The sequence below is a fragment of the Prinia subflava genome, chromosome 3 (assembly GCF_021018805.1).
Source record: "Prinia subflava isolate CZ2003 ecotype Zambia chromosome 3, Cam_Psub_1.2, whole genome shotgun sequence".
NCBI classification, from domain to species: Eukaryota; Metazoa; Chordata; class Aves; order Passeriformes; family Cisticolidae; genus Prinia; species Prinia subflava.
In genome coordinates, this window is record NC_086249.1 from 16,248,043 (window position 1) to 16,268,522 (window position 20,480).

General features: G+C 36.1%; 1 protein-coding gene across 1 annotated transcript in view; it reads right to left on the reverse strand.

The window, feature by feature from the left end:
- Positions 1-20,480, reverse strand: part of STXBP5L (syntaxin binding protein 5L) — a 177,184-nt gene that overhangs the window by 102,089 nt on the left and 54,615 nt on the right. The window contains exons 3-4 of the mRNA XM_063394030.1: positions 11,510-11,591; positions 9,371-9,471 (exon numbers count right to left, since the gene is read on the reverse strand). Coding sequence (XP_063250100.1) covers positions 9,371-9,471; positions 11,510-11,591 — 183 coding nt within the window. The remainder of the gene's footprint in view (positions 1-9,370; positions 9,472-11,509; positions 11,592-20,480) is intronic.

A 20,480-nucleotide genomic window follows, 5' to 3' on the forward strand; every position in this document is an offset into this window, starting at 1 on the left:
AATTCCGATTGATAGTGTAGACTCCTTATGCTGCCTGAACTTGCATATATTTTAAAAGATTTTTTTTTTCTGTTAACATGGTGCATTTCTGTTACAGTATTGGCCTCTCATTTGTTATGACTGAGACCATGAAACAGTTGTTCAATGCATAGCTGTGAGTATATATTTTAAATGTTGCTATCCAAACCTGGCCTCAGAGCAACTTGGCAACATAGCTGCTATGTAAAAACAACATAACGTTACCCTGTGTTGTCTCAAAAAAAGCATAAACCTACTGACAAACATGCTTTATTTTTTAGAAAGCATTAGAAACAACCAGCACATTGCTCAGCATACGATATAAGGTTTGACAGCATATAGCAATATTATGTCTCCTGCTAAGGGATTTTTTCCAGAAGGAAGAAACCCAGGCAAACAATCGCATGTGGCCAGGTGACACAAAATTAAAAAAAACAGGACATGTTTTTCTCCCCTATTGAAGGAAAAACAAAACTTCACAAAGATGTTTTTCAAAATGGAATTTTGAAGAGATGCCTTTTTTTTTTTTCAGACAAATAATACAAAGAACTACAGCCAGAGACCCAAAGAAAGATGTAGACTGGAAAAGTGGGGCTTGTCAGGTCAGAGGGCTCTGTACTGTTGTTAAGTCCTCAGGTAATTGTGCCAGCTACACATTTTTCTCCAGCAGCTCTATGGGCCATGATGCTTTCACGTGTGCATGTGTTAAGTGGATGTAAGTCATCTTTCGGGGGTTTTTTGCCCTTGTGCTATCGAAGACAGCTGCTAGCTCTACCAGTAACTCAGATGTAGCATATTAGGCATTTTGCCCTCAGAGAAGTTAACAAACACATATTAAAGCAGATACTGTGACAAAATGCATTTAAGGACTTTTTAAATTTAAATGAAACCGACTAAAATAATATCGGCAGAATCCTGATGGACTAAAAATTACTTTGGGGAAAAGACTATAAACGTCACCATTTAGAAAGAACAGAGAGTCTTAAATTCAAGTTTGGATCTGGATATAAACAGAGATCCTTCTAATATTCTAGAATGAAAAATATGACCAGGGCTTCTGTGATCTTAGTTTAGAGTAACATCTACCCTCATGTAATTTAAGCATAAAGAAACTAAACTGGTTTTGGAATAGCCATCTTAAGCTCTTGTAGCATTTTTTCTGCAGTGGCACCAAGTCTCAGATGGCATTACAAATCCCACCCAAGATGGTAAGCATAAAAACTTAAATCCGATAAAATTAAGACATTTTTTTATCTCTGATGTTCTGATTGTAATGTTATTACTACTTGCTCACCTATACTTAAAAATAAACACTAACCAAGGTTTGGAGTCCTTCAAAACGGGGTTTTTTTTCCTTCAAAAGGAAAAATTTTGAAAGTTATAGCAAAATATGGAAGGTAGGTTCACCAAAGGTAGGGCATTCCAAATAGCCTACAATAGGTTCACAATAGGTAGGCTATTTCTATCAAAAGTAGCATATTCAAATTATAGGAAATATAGCATATGTCAATATGCTCAATACAGCACTTATTTTAAAAATCACTAAAAAATCACATAATGTCTATTTTACACTTGGTTTTACTGAAAAAGGTTTTTTTATTGGTTATTTGAAAAATTCTCAAGAATTAGTTCTACATCTGTTGTAATTTCACAAGTGATCTTTGTACTAATACTAATGAAACCTCTAAGGACACAATATTACAGAAGAAGGACAATCTGTATGAGTAAAGTACAAGAAATGGAATTAAATTTAAAATGCAAAGGGCACAGCCTCAAGCTTCAAAGAACTTCCACTTTAGGGTTAGAGCTCATGATACAGAAGTGATGGAAAAAGACAATTTCAATTTTGCATGTCTTGCTTTGCTTCCACGATTAAAGGCTTGCACTGAAAAGCAGCACATTCCCTGCCAGCTAGATATACATCAGGGAAGAAGTGTAATGGGTGTATTAGTCAATCACAGCAAGACCACAAACACTGGTAAGATGAAGCCACATAAAAGGAAGATGCCATTCTTGCATGCATCAGTAAACATATTTCTGCAGATTACAAATGAAAATGGTATTGTCAATGGCCACAGCACAGATGGGACCCTATCCAGAATGCATTTCCGTGATGAATCATCAGCTCAAAGAGACTTGATACAAGGAAAAAGGCCCAAAGAAAAGAAAAGGTAATGAAGACAAAAAATGATAAAGGAAAACACAGAATCTTGATTTTTGAAGTGAAAAAAACCCCCCACAACCCCAAAAAAGCAAACCAAAAACCCAGGTTGTGAATGTGTATGAATGAGCTGTTTATCTGCAAAGGAGAGACAAAATATTTAAAATGCATGACAACGTGGATACCAGAATATCATAACTAACGGGAAAAAAGAGGCATAAAAATGCATTTAGTCTTGAAGCCGGAAGGTTCCTTTCCATCAGAGGAATGAAACTCACATGGAGCAATTTTCCTGAAGAGCAAAGGGCGGATTTCAGCTTGAGTGGTTATATAACAGTGTGAGGCCCTGGGTAGGGGATGCTGCTTGTGGAGGAGTTGGTGCTCCACACACGAGTGACACCAAGGAGGCACCAGGGCCGCATGTGCAGCGCGGTCTCCAGGCTGTGTGGAGCTGCACGAACCCCTTGGAAGCTGGATAAACACAGCCAGCTTGTTCTCACTGAGAAGCCTGCAGGCAGCTCCCACCTGGTGGTTGCACCAACAGCGCGGAAGGAAATTTTAGTGTTAATGTCCTCTCTGTCTGATAGTAGGAATAATGCACACAGCTGCTTCCTTACAAGAAAATCCTACAATAATTTGGAGGACAAAAATGGGGTGACATTTTCTATGGATGGGTTACCTGCAGACTGAAGGCCTGTGTGACAATGCCCAGGTCAGGGCTCCCAGCATCTACAGGGATGTAAGATTCCCTGTGCTCTCCTGGCACTCTTTGTAGTGTTCATTCTAATAAACAGCATTTTGAATGCAAACTTACAGGGCCTTGAGTGCCTTTCTTACTGGGACCATAAGGGGACCAGCAAACCTTAATGCAAAACATCATCAGTTTGTTCATTTAAGAAAGGGAAGTATATGAGTTCTCAAGTGTGCAATGAGGGAACCAGACTGAGGTGGTCCCTTTGGCTCCACTCCACTAGAAGGCTCACATGTCTATCAAAAAGAAAATTTTAATGATCATGTGAGCTTTCATTTTATTTCAAAAGATTGCACAGTCTCACAAATCTATCAAATCAAACCTGTTGCTTCTTGGTATCAATAAGCAAATCTGTGTTTTGTATTTTTACTTTTCGTGGATTTTTTAGCTAACCTGTGCTGAAGACAAAAACCACCAAAATGCTTTTGCTTGATTTCTTTTTATAACCAAGACAGTCTTCATTTCAGCTTCCAGGATGAGCTTATGGCTCTCATTGATCCTACAGGTCAAGTGCACTATGAAATTCTCCGTAACATGATATAAGATGTGAAAAAAGAATGCTTTTTTTTTTTTTTTTTTTAACAGAGAAAGCAGACATGTGGTAAATTAATACATTAACAAGATTTGGGTCAGTCTCACTGAAGAATCTTTCCACCCTTTTGTCTTTCTGAAGTGATATTTGACGAAGTTCATTTTCCTGCTCTACAGTACCCTAGAACAAAAGTTTTTAAGAGCTTCAAGAATCTTTTCAGGCTCAAGAATTGCATGAAAACATTGGGTTTTGAAACTCCTGAGCACCATTTGTTCAAAAGTGACAAATGCTGATGCAAGACCACACTACACATAGAAAACCAAGCAAGTAAGCAACCCACCAACCAACCAACCAAAACCTGCCAAAACCAACCAAAACAACAAAACCCCAAACAAAACCCCTCAGAAGCATGTTTTGTAAAATCTTCATCAAGATGTGGAAGTGAATGCCAATTGCATGGCTTCTTTTCATTTCCTCATTTTTTTCCATCATCAATTTGAGAAAATTTACATCCATTCCAGGAACTGTTTTATGTTTTTATGGTGAAATATTGCCTTATATTTGGATTCTATGGTTCTTTGCAATAGTTGAATGCTAGACCACACCACGTATTTGTAATCTGTTTTGTTGTATAGCATGGCTGTGCTACTGTACAGAACCTTGCTTGATGACAGACCTCTGATTAATTTGGAAGTACAGCAACAGAGTTTGCAGCTATACACTATGAACGAGGAGGCTCATTCATGAGCAGGCAAGCTATCACAGGAATCCAGTTCCTTGAGCAGGCAGTGAGACAGAGAATCTACTTTAACTACCCCACAAGTTCCCTAACACAAATCAACAGACACAGCTACTGCTGCGACCGCACAGCCAGTCACCAGTATTCACTCAATAGCCTCTTGCTGTCATTTTGATGAGGTTTATCTGCAAAGGAGAGAGGAAGTATTTAAAATGCTCTTAACACAGGACACAAAATCCTGCAAAGATAAAGTAAGGCAAATAAGATTCAGCTACAGTCAGGAAATAATATAAACTCAAGAAAAGTTACCTTATTCAAAAACACCCATTTTTTTTGTTTTGGGTTTGGTTTGTTTTAATTTATTTCCAAGCATTTGGAATAATGCTCACCATCATCTTGTTCAAACACTGCAAGATCTCAACTGTAGGAGTCAAATTTCTAATTTAATAGTGAGTTACAGTTCACAGAACTGCTCTGAAAGTCGCCCACTTAAATGGCTTCTCTTGCTCTGTGCCAGCATACCTAGTCTCAAAGCCAGTTATACAGGTTGTGTCACCTGGTGACTCCCCTCAGAAGGGCACTGTGGTATTGTCATGGCATTGGTGCAGAGGGCATGCAGATGGATTTAAAGACCCAACACTCTGTGTCACAGTGCTCATGTGTGCTGCTGTAAGTCACTGGATTAGCTGCTGCAGCACTGTTGGCTCATTTGTCACACACCAGTCAGCAATGGCTATAAGAAGAAAGAGAGGAGGGCTGTCCCCCTGCCAGCCAACACAACTGAACCAGGTGAGCTTTGGAATGACAGGAGATGAAATGTGTTTGTAAGTGAAACGAGTGTCTGCTGGCTTATAGGCCCTGGATTTCACACTGCAATCCTTGCTGGCTTTCCTACCCCAGCTGCACTTGTATTAAATGGGAATTTGGAAGCTGTTGTATAGTTACAGCTGTACTTGCTGAAGTCTGCTCTGATTACATTAAAAATAATGAAGACCAATAATAGTTTCCAGTGGTTTTGCTTAATCCTAATGTTTTTGCAGCAGATAGAGACAGTGTCTAGTAATGTCCAGTAGCTGAGTTATTTATTTTGCCTAAAATGCCTACTGGAGATCATTCCGACATCTCCTATGACATCAAGGAAGGAAAAAGAGGTTCTAACATATGGAAGGCATCCACAATTTTGACCTTCAAAAACACTGAGGTAATTCTTATAGAACGTTAAGAGTTTAAAACGTTTTACCTGTCTACCCTATTTGTAAAAGAAACCATAAATCATATATTACCAACCATATGCTGCTGTCAAACATGTCTTTGAGTAACTGTCTTATCATTGCAGCTCTTGGTATGGAGCCAAGCACTGAAACACATTGCTTACATTTGTACTTTCTTTGAAGTTCTTAATGCATTGTATTGCATTCCAATAATAGCAATAGAAATCTAAAATGATTACTTCACATGAAATAAATACATACCTTTTGGCAAAAATGTATAATTTGCTTAAGTCCAAAACAGTCCAGAGCACTATACCGTACAACAGAAAATATCTGTTTGCCATTAAGACTCTTTAGTGTTCCTTCTATACTTGCTCCAAAGAGACACTTAGTAAAGGAACAGTGAATTATGAATTATTATTGCTAGTGCTGCATCATCTTTAGTTTAACAGCAGGTCAGAAGAAGAAAAAACTAAATCTGGAGACGCTGCAAATTCTGATTTAATAAAGGTGCACTTTGTTAGTGAATTATTATTCATAAACTATTCAGTGTCTTAATACTGAATCTTACATATTGAGTCAAAGACTGCTGTATTTAAGCCTTCTTTGCTCTTTACAACAATGTTTTTACCAACATCCAAAGAAAAGAACAAACATTTTTTTACTTTACATATGTATGTATGCACTTGGGGAAACTTGACTCAAGTAATTGCAGTCACCTAAAGAGGAGATTTTAGTCCATTATCCTGAAATCTTAAATGTCAAGAAGCAGAAGCAAATTGCAAAAAAACAGTTCAACTACATGATGACTGGTGCATTGTGAGTAATAGCCAAAGACTTAAGTAACATTCACCTGTCTGACAGAAACTATCAGCTCTATGGTTCATGCACCAAATACCATAAAAACTCAGAATAAACTGATTCCACATGAAAGTTAATTAATCAAAGTCAAATGAAACAAGCATTTGGAATAATGAAACATCTTCATCATCACAAGCAGATAAAATATTAGAATTTTAAGTGCACTGTATTGCATCACTTCATGAAGTAAATCTGCCACTTGCTAAAAAAAAATCCAACTAAACAGACAATGTCACAAAGAGACAAACATACTGGGTGAACAAAACTAATTTTTTTTTAAATCCTGTAGAGAGGTATGCAACTAGAAAAATTTGAAGGATTCACATGTTCCATTTTCATAGATAAAATGCATCTGCAGAATTATGTGTCTGGCTCTGTGAAAGCTACCTAAATCTAAAATTAGGTTATATTATAAATAATCTTATAAGAACTAGCCTTTGACTTTGTAAACACTTCCCTATATGGCATCTTTTAATATCTTACTATTTTTTGAAGACATGCATCAATGTTTTAAACCTGTTTTCTGTCAAAAATCCTTTCTCACAATTTAAGAAGAATTTAGAAACCAGCTTGTTCACTGGTTCACAAACTTAAGACAAAAGAACCACTATTCAATATGAACCTTGCCTTCTCTTAACCCCTCCCTGCAAGAGGAGAGGGGAAGATGAAAACAAAGTATTTTTAACTGTTCCCACAGTGAGGAAAACATTACTTTTTGGAAGCCAGACCTTTGAATTTCTTGAAGAAAATCAATTTTGATCTTATCACTTTATCAGCTTCTCAAGTTCCCCTTACATCCATTTTGTCATGGATTTCATATAGCTAAGGCAATCATTATTTCATTCACTGTTTCTCTGACCATCCCATAACTTTGAACTTCTGGTCCCTAACACTAAAAATATATTCAGAAAAAAAAGAAAATTCTCTTTTAGACTTAGCTCTATTAGGATATAAACGTTCCAAACTGAGAGGGTTAATTAGAGCTTTAGCCTTACTTTTTTGCTACTTGCCCAGAGGCTTATGTTGAATTTTACATACTAAATGTGTAATTGAGCTTAGAAAATTGAAAGTTAGATGATTTAAAATAAATTTATATAGATGTAAAAAGAAAATATAATAATAAAGAAGAGATTTCATTCTGAAGCCAAGTGCTTGAATAATAATAAAAAAACCACCCAGAAGCTTAGAGCAGTGCTAGAGAATCCTGAGAAGAAATGAACTGCCTATAATGTTATTTCTTCATATTTATGGAAAACTCTTTTTTCAATTCAAAACTGGACTTATTTCTTTGACAATATTATATTGCGGGATATTTGCCTCACAGCCTTTGATGTCCTAATAAAAGTTATTTAAATGGCAGCAATTGAACCAGTTACACAAAATATACATAGAAGAACTAACAGTATTTTGCTGCCAACTTATTAGATTTTGATAAAAGGCAGTATAGCTAGCTATGCCTTTGTAACAAATAACTTACATTCTCAGATACTACTATCATACTCAGATACTTGTACCTCAGTTCAAAAATATCATTAGAGGAAATTTGGTTTTTAGCAAAGTTTTCCAGTATTCTAAACAACTTGCAAGTATTTTGCCCAGTGTTTTCGGGTGTCAGATGAAAAAGAAAATTAGGCAAGTGTGATGACAAATGTTTTGCTTTTAGCAAAGCACAAATGTGCATGAGTTTCTCTGAGTAAGAAATGCTGGCAAATTATTGACCAAGATAGCAGGTTAATATCTCTGAAGAGAAGGTGGAGATGAACAGAGGCTGCATTCTTATAAGCAGTGATTGGTTAGGTTGTGTGTCAGGTTTCTGGCTTGGGGAGCTTGATCAAGATGTACTGGAATAACTTCTATGATATTTAGATTTATCAATGACAAATTGTGAGTAATGCACCTACCTGATGAGAATACCAAGATTCAAACACTTCACCATATGTAAAATGATAAGTTACTGTTCAGAAGCAGCTAGAAATGCACACATAATTTTTCATTTCCATCTTCCCTCACGCAGTCCCAAACCACTTGATACACTTTTGCTGTAGGTTATAAACTTACTGGAATCAGGCTGTATATTTTCTGAATTATTACACAGGACTTCCTACTACAAATCATGCACATCAGTGACATTTTATGCAAATATGATTTGTATCTGGATAATAAACAACAAAGAAAAATGTGTTTTCATAATAATTTCCAGACTTGCTGCAGCTAAAGATTTGATGACCCTGTTCACTTCACAGCTCTGGTGAAGTACTGAGATCGTTCTCCACTGCACAAGCAAATATATAAATATCAAAAAAAGTTGCTGCACCTTAATAAACAGTGAATGCACATGCTAAGAGAATGAAAATAGGAGTTAAATTTCCAATTAAAATAACTGCTGTATTTCTGCACTGAATCTTGGTCTCCTGACTACTGCCCTAATTCCTTAATAGAAACTTGGAACTTTTTCTCATTATTAATACACGTGCATAACTGAAGTTCCCCAACACCATATCAGGTCTTACTTGGGTGACCAAATACAGATTGAAGTGCTCAGCTCCTGTTTGAGTTTGAAAATTACAACCACTCATTTAATCTATTTTCTGTAGGGATTCCTACAAGTAGGTCCTGATAAAGTAAAATTAAAAAAAACCCACTCTGATTCACTTGACACGAAGCAGAGTTTCCCAAATTCACAACCTGTTTCTGCTAAACTTCCAATATTTAAAAAAATTAAAATGATTTCAAGGTAAAAAAATAATTATTACCCTCATACCGCCAGCTGAAGAACTCTGTCTATTACTGAGCAACAGTTTAGCCAAAAGTGAGTGCTTGTGTCCACTCTGAAGAAAAAATGAATTGTTGTTCATAGTAGTTCACACAAATAAAAGTGAAATGAAGAACATTTTGGCAAAAAGAAGACCAAGTTTTTCTAGTTCCAAGAAAGCTGCAGGAAGCGAAAGTGAAGTTTTTGTTCCATAGAAACAAACCTGAAAGGAAAATATTCAAGGCAAAACTATATCCACCTGTAGAAAGGCAAAATGTATTATAAGAAATCCAGAAAGTGTTATTTTTTGTAATGAGATCTCTGTTTCGTGTCATATAATCTTACCTTTCTCTGTTAAATTTCAGAGAATGTAGAATAGCTGGTCGTTTCTGTCGGAGGTTCCACAAATGAAGTGCATCATCTGCACAAGCGCTGACCAAAGCACCCTAGAGCAGACACAAAATACAGCAACACGTTATTTTCCTGCAGATTCTGTCTTATTCTTATGTGATCCTCACTGCTAAAGATCTACCTGTAAAACTGACGGTTTATGAATAATCATTCCTTTCTTCTAGAACAAAAATACTCTACCATAAATAATACACACTTGAATCGATCTGGTAAATGTAAATACTTTAAATTAGTACAAGATCAGCCAAAATTAAATTAAATCTCCATCGATTTAAAACTGAAATTAAAGCTTTGTACCAAAGTTACAAAAGCCAACTCTCAAGTCTTTCCACATAAGCAGAAAGATTAACAAAATGGAAAACAGACAACACATAAAAAGGTGAGTGTGAAAGATATAACTGAAGGATAAAGAGATTAGTGCATGAATGGGCACACACGTGACAGTGTCAAGTACAGCTTAGTAGTCAGATCAAGGTAAGATGAAAATTCAAAGCTGGCGCTGTGAAAAGAGGATGCAGATAAGAAAGCAGGGACAGGTAGCAAGAAGATAGGATGTAAGAATAACTAAGAGATGTAGACAGAAGGACACAGTCTTTATCACAGATCAGAAATACTCTGAGGACTGGTTCTGCTTGTCCCAAAAATAGTCATCTTTCAAAGCCCAGGCCTCTAACTGAGGTCTGACTGAGAAGCTTGGAGTGAACTTATTCTACCTGCTTTAGACTGCCTTTCTCCTCACCACAGAATATTGGTGACATATTTGTGAAAATTACCTGCAGGGGAAGCTCCCTATTGCTCCTGCAGTGGTTTTGCACACTTACACCTCAGATCAGGCCAGGCACACATCCACCCTTGTGTGTTACCATCACAGAGAGGAACAGATTGCCCAAACACAAGGCAATGCTTTATAGTGAGGAAGGGCAAGGATGTAACTGGAAAGATTAGTTCCTACCATCTATGACTGACTGATAAACTTCTCTAATCCTAGCAAAAGGTTCTTTTCAACACTGACCTACACAAATGAAATTTATGGAGGTGAGACTTCTCTAATACACTGTAATCCATGCTTTAATTCTCATCTCCCAAAGAGTCAGAAAGATTGCCTACCACAGAAATCAAATTCATCCTATGTATTAGGGGTTTGCTGGTCACCCACTGAAAAGAAAGAATACTGATTCAAACTTTGTCCTTTCTGTTCTCATCCCTGCATTCCTCTTAAGAATTTCACTGGACTGTTTCTAAAGTTTCAGTCCTCCCTCCTCAGTTCCATGGTTCAGTTACTTTCTCCAAATAGATGTAGGAAAAAATTAATATTTTTCAGGTTTAAAAACCCCATAAAAATAAAACTCTTCCTCTGAGAAGTTCTAAGATTGCTCCATTTCCAAAGAGGACTTGAAACTGTCAAAAGTGTTTCCTTAGGTCATTGGAGAAAATTATTCAAAACTTATTTGGCCAACTTCTAATGTCCTTAAAAAAAACCAAAAACAAACCACCTCTGATTTGTATTCACCAGAAAGTCTTTTTGCCTATTCCCATCTTCAGAACCTTCTACAAAGAGCAAGCTATAATCTGGCACTGTTTCTTCACATTGTCTAAATTTGATCTTGAGAAACCATTTACAAAGACTAAGCATGATGGTTTGATTGATGATCCCTGCAATTGCTTTTCATTGCTTCACGTAATAGCACATCTCCAACTATTGAGTTTTCAGCCAATAACCATCAATATATTTTGATAGAAAGGTTTAGCTCATTTATTAATTTCTATTTGAACCAGGACTGTGCAGCATATTTAGTAACTTTATGGATTTTACATAATTTTACACACATTCATGTATTGACTGCCTTTTGTTCAGTATTTTAAACTGATGGATAGGAAGGCAATACTTTTCCCTGAGTGCAGTCCCATAAATATTCTTCTAGGAGGCTGTATGTTGAATGTCCTCTGGATGTAAACCACTTACTTGTTGGCACAATTTGTCAATGGGAGAAGTTATATCACTCAATTACAATAACAAGAATTGACTTATTCAACTAAATGTATACAGAAAAATCTGAGTAAATATGTTCTTACCTCATTGATTAGGAATTGGAGCTGCAGAACTGCAGCACCACTTTCATGTTGGCAGTAGCAATCAACACCAGGCCTGCCCAATCTGTTGTCATCAAAGTCAAGGATTCTAACATTCCTGTTATCACCAGAAGTAAAGAGGGAAAGAAAAAACTACCAATTAAACTCTAATTAACCTTTAATTAACCTCAATTCTTCTTGCTTTCTGTAAAACAAAAGAATTCATGCTGACATTCCACTATTCTAATTAAAATACCAACATCAGCAGCCTGAAACATGTGCAATTGTGAGTGATCTATTCTTGCCATTCTTTTTCTTGTGAAACAAAGTACATGAATTAACACATAAATTCAGCAGGATGCATCTTAAGTTTATTTTTATACATTATTGGTTTATATAACACATGAATGTACAGATTTTTGTACTTATCAAGACTAGACATATAATAAATGTAGCTTTTTATTTGTTCTTTTCGGGTCTTTTTTCTGTGCATGCTAAATTGTCATCTCTCTTACTAAAAGGATGATGGCCCTTCCCATCTGAGTCAGAGACTTTAACAAGAAACTGTTGAAGATCAAAAGTAAAGCAAAAGGAGAAATATTAAATATATTATTAGCAATCATATTGTGTGGAAATATGAAACACCACATATTAAAAATAACAGGATTATGATTAGAAATAAGATTTTACAGCATAGACCTTGATCTACCTGTAATATACAATCATATTAGCATATTCTAAAATTCTGACAAAAAAAAGGCCAACTGTCCACTTATTTTGGCTGCAGGTAAATGTCAGAATCTTTACTTCGACTTCCACAGGAGAAAGATGTACAGTAAACCATCCTAATATTGGCCTCCAGAAAGTATAATCTGTTAATTATCAAATTTTAGGCTTAGAAGTTCCAAGTACGAAGCAATTGCTCTTCCAATTGTTAAACCAGCAGCTTAATGGATACCACCAACCTTGAGAGACCTGAACTCTACTCTTGATTTGGCAGCTGGTCAAGTGGATAACCTTAGGGGAAAAAAGTATTTTTTCTTACCTGGGCCTTCATTTCTCTATTTGTAAGATGGAGACAGAGTTTTATAAAACTAGTGTTCATAGATGAAAACTTGTGTATAAAACACTGTAACTACATTACAGAATAGCAAGGGAGAGAAAAAGAAGTAACAGCATTTGCTGCTTGTTCCCAAAGTAGTAGTCATGGATACAATCATAACTGAAAAAATAATAAAAACCTACATTTTTTAAACAATTGATTCAGAATGGACAATAAAGATGTACTGTAGTCTAAGGCACTTTCTAAGAGTTGATGGTAATCCTCTGATCTATTCTGAATGACTGTTCTGCGGCACTCCTTTTAACATTTAACTACCCCTTCTTGCAATGTGAGAGAAAGTACCAAAACCAAGCAAGTGACCAACCCACCTGGGATTTCAACTTAACTGGAACTTTTAACAGGTAAGTGCTTTCCTTTTAACCTGAGTTTAATACTCAGTACAAATACATGGCCCTACTTAATGATTGTCCTTAATGAAAATTACAGCTGCATTGTCCCGATAAAGTGTCTGTCACCCTTCAGCATTGGTATCACACTAAGTCAGTTTTCTAGGAAACATCCTAACAAAGCAGATGATTTCACTCAGCATATCCCAAACAAACAAAGCACTTTCCAAAAATTCACATTTATATGCATTAGTGTTCACCCTGAAATACAAATTACTAAAGTACTCACAAATTACTAAAATAAGAGAGAAATTGTGCTGTCTGCTTCATTCTGGCCAGTTGCCCTGAAGTGAGAACTGATGCTTAAATAGCAGCATTAGCACTGACTGCTGGTGGTTTTCAAACATTCTGGGAGTTGCAGTAAGATCCTTCCAGCAGAAGGAGCTGAAGAGATATGATGACTTGGCACATGTTCTTGGCACTTGAGCTCATCTTCTGCAAATTCTGTGTTCTGCTGCCAAGCATGGAGAAGTACAACCTTACCTCATCAAATCTTTTCATAGCAATGTATTACAACAGGACATACAGCAGAGGAAGAACCTACAGTTCAGGCTTTGGACTGACTTTTATTCTTTTACTTTTGCCTTTTCATTAAATGATGACTCTGCTATCAGGGAGAATGGAGTATCTCTGAGGATATTAAAATGAGGGACCAATACATCTCAATACTGCAAAGTAGATACCATGGGTTTCAAGAATAAAAACTAGTCACTATCTTCTCCCTTATCAGTATGTTAGATCTCCCAAAGCCATGCCAGATTATCCTAATTTATACCTAAAAGGGAAAAAAGATGAAAACTAAGTCTTCATGTCTTTTGGGATCTAGAGTGAAACAAGTAGAATTAGAGTTATGTACATCAAGCAGTGAAAGCATGCCAGTAATAACATTCTAAAAGAAAAGTTTTCATTCTGAACCTACATTTAATCCTGGTTTTAAGATCTGTGAGACTGAAATAGGATTTTTTTGCTCTTCATTCACTTGTATGCAACACTTTTTCACTGAGTATTTCAACATCTTGATATTCCAAAGCTTATAATTACACAGGAAAAAATAAGTTGCTAAGATGACTAATTTTAAGTACTTGGATTCATCTTCCAAGACACAGACTTCCATTGACAGCATAAAACATTAGTAACCAAGAATTTACACTCTCACATCCTGGAAATCAAAGTTGCCAGGGAATGATGACATTCATGATGAGAGGTAACAATGACCGAATCTTTTCACAGCATGATCTCTGACCACTTTTCACAGTACCCCACAGCTTTTTATTCCATAACTCATTTTTACTATGTGATACAAACAGATCTGATGTGTCTCATTCTTCTCAGAGCTTAGTATTAATGGAATCCAAAGACTTGCAAGTCTTTGGTGTTCACTGAGAACCAAAAGTGCAGGTACTTCAGAACTGACTCATGAAGTTGAGGCCAGTGTCACTTGCAGCAGGTATTTAAGTTCTTCGGATCAGAAGAGGATGAGGTAGGACATGTTTTCCTTCATTAAGACAGTGACTCTTTAGTAGTGTGAGATTAAATCTTTTGGCAATAACAAGGACTGCAGTCTGATTCATTCCTCTTTGCAGGGGCAAGGAAGTGAAGATACGGTGTCATAAAGAACCTCCTGCCAAGGCAGACAGCAGATATCTCCTGTCAATTAAAAACTTCTACATCACATATGACACCTTTTTCAAAACCAAAACTCTCCTCCATAGAAGAAAATGACATTGAGCTATGCAAATAAGCAGCTCTAACTTTTTTTGAGTACTTCTTCCACATCTAAGAGCAATCTATGTACAGAAATGAACATTAGAGCAAAGGGTTATAATTAGTAAGCAGAAAACCACGGTCTCACATCTACTGTTTTATTAAAATGATACATACAGAAATGGCAAAGCTCCATTTACAGCCTCTCCTTTAAAATATTTGGGAATTGTGGGGTGCTGCAAAAGTAGCATTGCTGCCCCAAGTCCTTGTCATCTGATCTGCACTTACTGGTACGTGTTTGAGTAGGACTATACAGCACCCTAAGAGCAGATGCTTGTGGGCTGGTGTTACTCCATTACATAAACCAACTGCAGAACTGACTTAGGGTATAACTCGAATATAGGACAGTTTTTTCTTGCAGAAGACTTATTCCACTAAATGGAATGATTTATCAGTTCAAAAAGCACCAATGGATTTATCTAAATCATCAAATACTAGAATGACCAAAGAATTCAACCACACCATTGACCAACTAAAACAACCAGGTTTGTCAGTTGTATCTGTGTTGCAGAGAGGATCTTGTCAAAAGATAACAATTATGGAAACAGCACCTTTAGCACCTAGATTTGCAGTTTTGAACATAGCTACTTTCAGTTCCTGGAATACATATTTTTACACTTCCCTCATGGAGTTTCTCCAAGTCTCACATACATTAATTTTCAACCTACTAAGGACAGTGCATATTCTGCAACAAATAAATGCCACCGTCCTAAGTCCTAAATAAATGCCTAAGTCCTAGGTACAAAACTGGGGTTCAAACTGATTTTTTCTCCCTTTACATGAGATATTCTATATTTTAATTTCTAAAGTGTATTCCTCCAGTGTTTTGTTATCCTCCCTAAGAATGTCATGCTATATGTGGAATCAATACATTCAGCTTGAGTTTCAAGCCTTTGCATCTCATGACATCTTTTTATGCTAATAAATACTGTCACTTTAACAAAAATTTCCTGCTTTGAAAGTGGTATCTTATCCATCTTCTTCATAAATAAAAGCAAAATACTCTGAGCTCCTTTACTTTCATGTCACCAGCCATTTTCTTAGCTTTGAATAGTTCCTGTGCATTTTTATACACAGTCTAGAATGTGTGCTCAAATTCTTTCAAGTCTCAAAACTAAAGCCACACACCTTGGTAATGACTTCTTTAATACAATGGAAGAACACAGATTGCATTTTGTAATTTCTTATATTCAATATAGTTTTTAAATACATGTGTATACTACCTATTTATTACAATAACAAATTGGGAAATCATATTGGTTTTGGTTTTTGAGACTTTTCCATTGTTCTGCAAAAAATCAGCACCCCCTTACGATGCTCCATTCTGTCAAATGCTTGTAGCTGAGCTCAGTGTGTCCTTACAAAGGACACACAACAAATTCCTACCTTGATGGCCTTCTGTTCGCTGTAGATTCACTGGGCACTGCTTCATTAAACAATATCTTTGTGGGTTTTGTTTTGAACATAGAAGGGTTTAGTTTTACAATGAGCTTCATTATGTCTGGAGTTCATTCAGCTGGTTAAATAAATAGCTCTTTTTTTTTCCTCTCCACTACGAAAAGGTGAAATACTGATGCACTTGGCTGCTACCTTAGGATGCTACATGTGAAATCTTTCATAAATGCTAATATTTTGGCACCAGTAAACGTGAGATTTTGGTCTACAATGACCTTCATCTTGTTTATTTTTCTTGACATAGATTTCTCTGTTCATACATACAAATTATGTAAGAGTTAATCTCAGGAACAGTTAAATATTCATGATTATCTTTATTGGCTGAAAAATTTGCTTTTGGCAAATCTTTGATTTCTTCCTGGTTAAAGCTTATAGACAGCTAGTATTTAATGGCAGCTCTATACACTAGAAGCATTTTACTTTTTATTTCCCGAAGTACCTGCAGATACCATGAGAATAATCAAAACTCATAAGGCTACATATTTTCATCTCTTCTGAATAAGACTGCCTTTCAAGGTCTTTGTCATTTTGAGAATTATCTGTTCCAGAAAGAGAATACAAATTCAGCCAACATGTGATTGAACTCAATCAACCCTAAATCTGAAGTAGTACATTGTGAAAAGCAGTTACTCAGAGGTACTGACTCCAGCAACATTTTACAAACAACACAAAATCATAGAATCATAGAATGGCTTGGGTTGGAAGGGATCTTCAAGATTATCTATTCATGTAGGTGAATAATTTCATATTCTTTGTGGAATATCAATAATTTTAAATTTCCTGTTGCATATGCCTACACACATACACACACACACGATGATTAACAAAAACTACCTAGTGCTAAATTCACCTCCAATGGAGAAGTAATTTAGTTATTAGTCTGTAAAAGCTCCATATTGCCAGGGGGCTGCACTGAAAGATTTGTATTTTGAGGTTGTTCTTCACATAGTAGTGGAAAAACCCCAACATTATGCAACAAATGCAACAGGTTGCATTTATAGTGGGCTTCCTCTTTCTTCCCAGGTAGTCATAAACCTCAGCAAGCTCACTGACACATACAGATAAAACCAAGAAAGGCAACAATGAATGAAAACTGGAATCCATGGAAGCAAGTGAAGAGTATAATTAACTATATTCACAGGGGCCACTGTTTGAGAGCCATTTACCAGTGCAGACAGCAGTTCAGTCAAAAGCATGACGAATATGGGAATAAGAGGAACATATCTGTTTACAAACCCATCCAGTAAAAAGCTACAGAGAGAATAAGCTGAGACAGAATAATACTCTTGCCCTAATGCACACTGGAGGTTATGGAAAACTAAACAGACACAAATGAGAGGGCTGGGTGTTCTAAAGCCAGAAAGTTACTTGAACATAACCAAAATCCTGAGCAACAACCTACAGAGATATAGATAAAAAAATTGATAACACCACAGAATTTGATTCAGTTTACTGCCTTTTAAGAGGACTATGCAAATCATACCATTTGCTGCCCATCTGTTTGCAGTGGGCACAGATGGTAGTCTAACACACTCTGTCCTACCAAAGAAACCAAGCAGGTAGCCTTAACTCAGCCATTTTGATTTGCTTTTCTTCTCAGCCTTCAGGCATTAATATTTAACACAGTATTTGCTCCATGTGGGTCTGTACACCCAGAACACACATAACAGATGCAGGTTATCACATGTGCAGTCACTGATGACAAATGCATCCATCCACAATGGTGTCATACTAAACCCAACTGCATTTAAAACTTAAGTACCAATGTTGTTAGTATTTGTTTTCCCTGGTTTTGTACACTCTGCCACTGAATTTGATGATTACAGATTTAGAGAAAGTTTAAGGAATTTTTGTTTGTGCTCTTCAAGCAAAAATGAAAGACTATATATACTCTATATACCTCTATACTGAGGTCAAAACTTACTATTTTTCATATTGTTGTTCAACAGAGACTTTTTCTAATGTTTATTGGATTTTTAGTGATTAGTAACAGTGATTACATGGTGCAGATTTTCTTCCCAGCTGCCAGTTATGAAGAACAACTGGTGACAACAGAGGATAGAATGAAAAGTGATCTCATAATCAGTCTTTTGTAAAAAGGTCAAAAGACCTGTTGAATGAAATGTAACTAAAAATAAAAATGCAGTTTGCCAAATATTAATTCTTCCCTGGGTTGCTATGGAAAAGTTAGAGAAGTAAAATAATACATTAAACCTTCATCCATACAGTAACAAGGCTTGAGATACACATTGTACTTTCCCTGTTAAACAGAGACAGCACTTAGGCATTACTGGAAATTTTTAAAGCAAGACTGCTTGTTTTCCCCAATGCTACTTCCAGCACCAACAATCAGACTAGGAACAAGGTGATGAAGGTCCTACGGCAAATTATACAGTCTGTGGGAGATGGGAGCAAATGATGAAATAATGTTCCCTCTTACATGAAGTCATTCCACTGTTTTGGCTAGTACACACAGGGGAAAGAAGAACTTCATTGTTCAAAGGTGATAGAATAATTAACACTTGTCACAATTACTTCTGGCTAATTCTTTGTGCCAGGTACATCACAGCAATGTGTCCCACACAGCTCTAGTTCTGAGTTTCATGAGCAATTATGGAATTTTAAGACTACCACTGCCTTGCACACTGTTGTGTTACTCCAAAGGCAGACTAGATGCAATCAGGAGCACATATATAACTGGTGTTCATGGCAAATTTTTGTGCTCTGTTCTGCAACAAGAATGCCCTAGATTTTACTTTTATCAGGTACTAAGACCCTGCCAAAACTGCTTTTATCAACCAATCAACACTGAACTGAAATAGTGAAAAGTTTCTACTGAAAAGGTGAGAAAATTCTACACTTCACCGAAAAATTACGAGCATCTTTCTGAGGCATTCAAAAAAGTCCTTTCAAAACAAAATAAATCCTTTCTATCAGTAACTTTTCTTCAAAGTTAAATTCATAATTACCTGCTAAAATAACAACAAAATAACTCCAGAATTAATTTAAAGAAATTTAGTCCCTGAAAGTCTCCAGACTACTAGCTATCAAGACAGTCAATAGATTATGAAAGAAAAATAGATTATGAAAGATTGTCCAAAAATAGATGATGAGCAGAGCTTGTATACTGATTGACATATTTATTGTCTGAACTCAACTTTACAAATAAAATTAAATAATAATTCTCTTAAATTTTCTGATTATACTGGAATAAGAAGCAAGGAATACTGTGCAAATATAACCCGAAGGCTCTAAAGTAAAAGTGGATGGTTTGATGATCCATTCTTTTTGTCTTATTCAGTAAAATATGTCAGAAAATTTCCATGCATAACATCACAGATCACTTTCATTTAACTGAAAGATCTAAGTACACCTAGAGAGATATACTATGTAAGAGCATTTTGGTCAGAAAAAATCACACCAACACACAGGTACTAATGCATTGGGAAAGACAGCACCTGATCTTGACTCAGGCTTTGGAAGTGCTAAGTGGTTTAGAGATTCGTTTGCTTGCGTGTTTGAACGTTTCCACTATTCCTAGGAATGTGCCCTCTAACATCAATATGCCAATAGAAATAATTTAATTTCAGTGTTTATCCAACCACAAGATAATACAGATGCTGAGGTCATACACCATGTTCTTTTTAGGCAGAGCAGTGCTGCCTAAAATATTAAATAATTCCATTACTCCACAGGAATCTGCTCACAGCCTGTTAGTCAGCTGATGAGCAATTCCTCAAATTCATCCACTGCTTCAGCTCTATTATCATCTGTTTAGTATTTGATGATTCCAGGAGGTCTCTGGTACAACGCAGAAAAGTACTTCACATTCAAAAACTTATTAAAAGGAAGTTCAATATGTTACAAGGCAGTAATTTCATTCCTGCCCCAGAAAAACAGACAAATGACATTTCTATAAGTTTGATTTAGGCTACATTAATATTCAGCTCTTTTGCCAGTCAATATATTTATTTTTGACTCTTAATAAAGAAAGATGTTAATCTAGAATTTCATTTGTTAAGCAAGAATGGTCGTGTAAAGAACACAGGAACACGTGCTATCAATAGAAGCCAAAACTGACAACGAAGCTATTCAAATTTGAATCACTAAAATTAGAAAAATGTAAGAATTTAATTGAAGTAAATTTAATTTAGCATTTGACAAAGTTTCAATGAATCATCTGGCAAGTTTTATTCTTAGGTTTAGCTCCATATAATTGACACTATAAATAAGCCTATGTTGAAAG